This window comes from Apostichopus japonicus, chromosome 20 (genome assembly GCF_037975245.1).
Source record: "Apostichopus japonicus isolate 1M-3 chromosome 20, ASM3797524v1, whole genome shotgun sequence".
In the NCBI taxonomy this organism is placed as follows: Eukaryota; Metazoa; Echinodermata; class Holothuroidea; order Aspidochirotida; family Stichopodidae; genus Apostichopus; species Apostichopus japonicus.
This window is the reverse complement of record NC_092580.1, coordinates 30528385-30531074: the sequence shown is the minus strand read 5'-3', so window position 1 is coordinate 30531074 and position 2690 is coordinate 30528385. Positions and strand designations below refer to the sequence as shown.

General features: G+C 40.9%; 1 protein-coding gene across 1 annotated transcript; it reads left to right on the top strand.

Moving 5' to 3' along the window:
• The first annotated feature begins 1922 nt into the window (after window positions 1-1922).
• On the top strand, window positions 1923-2690 carry LOC139961374 (uncharacterized). The gene has a single exon (XM_071960518.1). It carries the CDS (start codon window positions 1923-1925, stop codon window positions 2688-2690), a length of 768 nt encoding a protein of 255 aa, XP_071816619.1.

Genomic DNA, 2690 nt, shown 5'->3' with positions numbered 1-2690 from the left:
TCATAATTTGCAGAATATACAACAATTTAAAGAGTTTTTAGGCAAGTTTACTGTTATTGCTGCGAGGTTTTTTGCAAAGATTTTCACTCAACACAAGTTAATATGTATGTATTTTAGATCCTCCTGAAAGCAGGAACTTGCGATGAAGCCATCATTGGCTTATCAAAACGGCATGTTGACCGAAGTCAGTCTCTTAGATTCATATTTAACGTCCATGATTATGAATTGTCAATTGTCAACAACTATGTAAGTGTACGACATACATTAATCTTGGAGTGACTCAAACTCGGGACCTTATGATTGAAAGGCACCAGCAGTAATCACTGCGCTAACACTCCTCCAGATGCTATTCCAATTTTAGCTGTTCATCGCGTAAACGATCGCTTTGATTTAGGCGGTGTAATGGAGTAATTAGACATGATAAATAATTGTGAAAATGTACGAAGTCGCGCTAATCGAGTAGCGGTTCAAGGTAGCAGTGAGGTACTGTACAGGCTTAGGACTCGCGCACACCTATAGCTACTGTATAGTATACGTCTCGTAATATGCAACCCTATAATGTAACAGAACTGATGCATGGTATCTTCGTAGGTTTTTTGCAGATGTTTTATTTTTAATTGTTTGAGACACTACAGTAGGCGTAGCTGCTTATTTATGATTCTGCGACATGTTTTACTTTGTTCATCATTTATGCTTTTTGTGGGAGCAAGTTTAAATTTCATACTGCACAGAAAAATAATTTTCCAATGTGCACTTACGTAGCACCATGTATCTGCCTAAGTGCCTAACCTTTTGTTCATTGAAGTATTAATGTTGTAGATCTGTAGTATATAGACTTGAACAGCAATCGTAGTGGCGAGTGAAAGTTGCGTTTTGGCAAGTAGATTTGTAGACACGGTCGACACATATCGAGTACTTTTAAGAATATTCGTAGAGGCATGAAAACCGTTAAAACATGATCTCTCATGTTAGAAATTATGGATACTTTCATACATAGTATATGGATTTGCCATATAGAGTAAAGGTATCTTGTTGTTTGTGAGGTTAAATCTCATTGAGGTCACGAGAGGTCAAACTCTGAAAACCCTTTACATAATACCTAACGATGGAAATCGTGGAAACTTCTCATATTTGGTTTTTACATGCATCACATTGAGTACAAGACCCATTTTGTTTTTGGTGGAGATGTGTATTGCCAGGTACAGTAGACTGACCTGTGTTTATCATGCCATAGTGTATTTAGACATCATAAGTGCTTCGGTTCATTTACATTGTAACAGCAGCCATTTCTGTTTAACAAGCAGAAGTGTGGTGCAATGAATTCATCGATACCTCAATGCATTTTGCATTTTTGGTTAACTTCGTCAACTTGTTTATTTGAAAAGCAAGCGGCTCGACGTTATCGATTTTTTGTGAACTCTGACCAAGATTGAAGTTTCTTCAAACATTTTAGCAACACAAACACGGAAGATCGGCTAAAACAGTAGCACCGTCGGAACAATCGCAGTCATCTGGGCTATATGGCAGTCTTGATAACTCGTCAGGATTTGTGTGCTTATTCAAGGGCGTAGGAACCGGGGGCTAGGGGCGCCAGCCCCCCCCACAGTGAAAAATGTGGAGGGGCAGAAGTATCATTCCGCCCCCCCCCCCGCCTCGCGAGTCTGAAAACCCCTTTTTCATTTCGAAATGAGACAAAAATCTTATTTGGAGCACCAAATTGCATCTAAGGCCAGGTACCTACACGTTTTTTGCTGAAGCCAGTGAGATAGGTGATAGGTTATGAATGTGTAATATATCTAAAGCAGACTAATTGTGTTGGTGACCTACAATGTTCTTTCGTGTTTGCAAAGGCAAGGGTAGCCCCTCTGAAGAAAATAACCATTCCCAGGCTAGAGCTCACTGCTGCTACTTTGGCTGTGAGAATGGCTGCTATTGTGCAGAGGGAAATAGACTTAAAGATCGACAGGGTTCTATACTGGACAGAAAGTACAGCCGTACTGAGATATATCTCTAATGATAAAGCAAGGTATCATACCATTGTGGCAAATCGCATTCAGGTCATCAGAGAAGTGTCCACTCCATCCCGGTGGCACCATGTGGCTACCAAGATGAACCCAGCCGACCTACCGTCTAGATGTGTTAAGACGACAAGCATATTTAACAACAGTATTTGGTTTGGTGGACCACACTTCTTAAGGAAGAAAGAATCAGAGTGGCCAAAACAGATAATTGCTAGGAGCATGGAAGAAGGTGATCCAGAAGTGAAGGTGAGCTGCGCATCTCTGAGGTGCGAAGAGCCTACCGTTACAGATGTCTTAGTGACGAGGATATCCAATTGGTTGACTTTAAGGAGAGTAATGGCTTGGGTTTGCTTGGCAACGAAGAAGTTCTTGAAATTGATTGGTAGATCAACAGGAGAATTTGAAGGTATTCAACGATTGACTCCTAAACTGTTAGATGAAAGTGAAGCAATCATTGTAAAGGATGTTCAAAGAAAGGTGTACTCAGAGGAGATAGAAGCTCTGTCGAATGGGAATGTTGTGGCTAGAGGAAGTCCTCTGTTTAAGTATTCTCCTATGCTAACTGCCAAGGGAGTCATCCGCATTGGGGTAGACTTATTAAAGCTGACTTGCCCTATGGAACAAAGCACCCAATGGTTCTACCGAAAGCGTCGCAAGTCACGGTTCTGA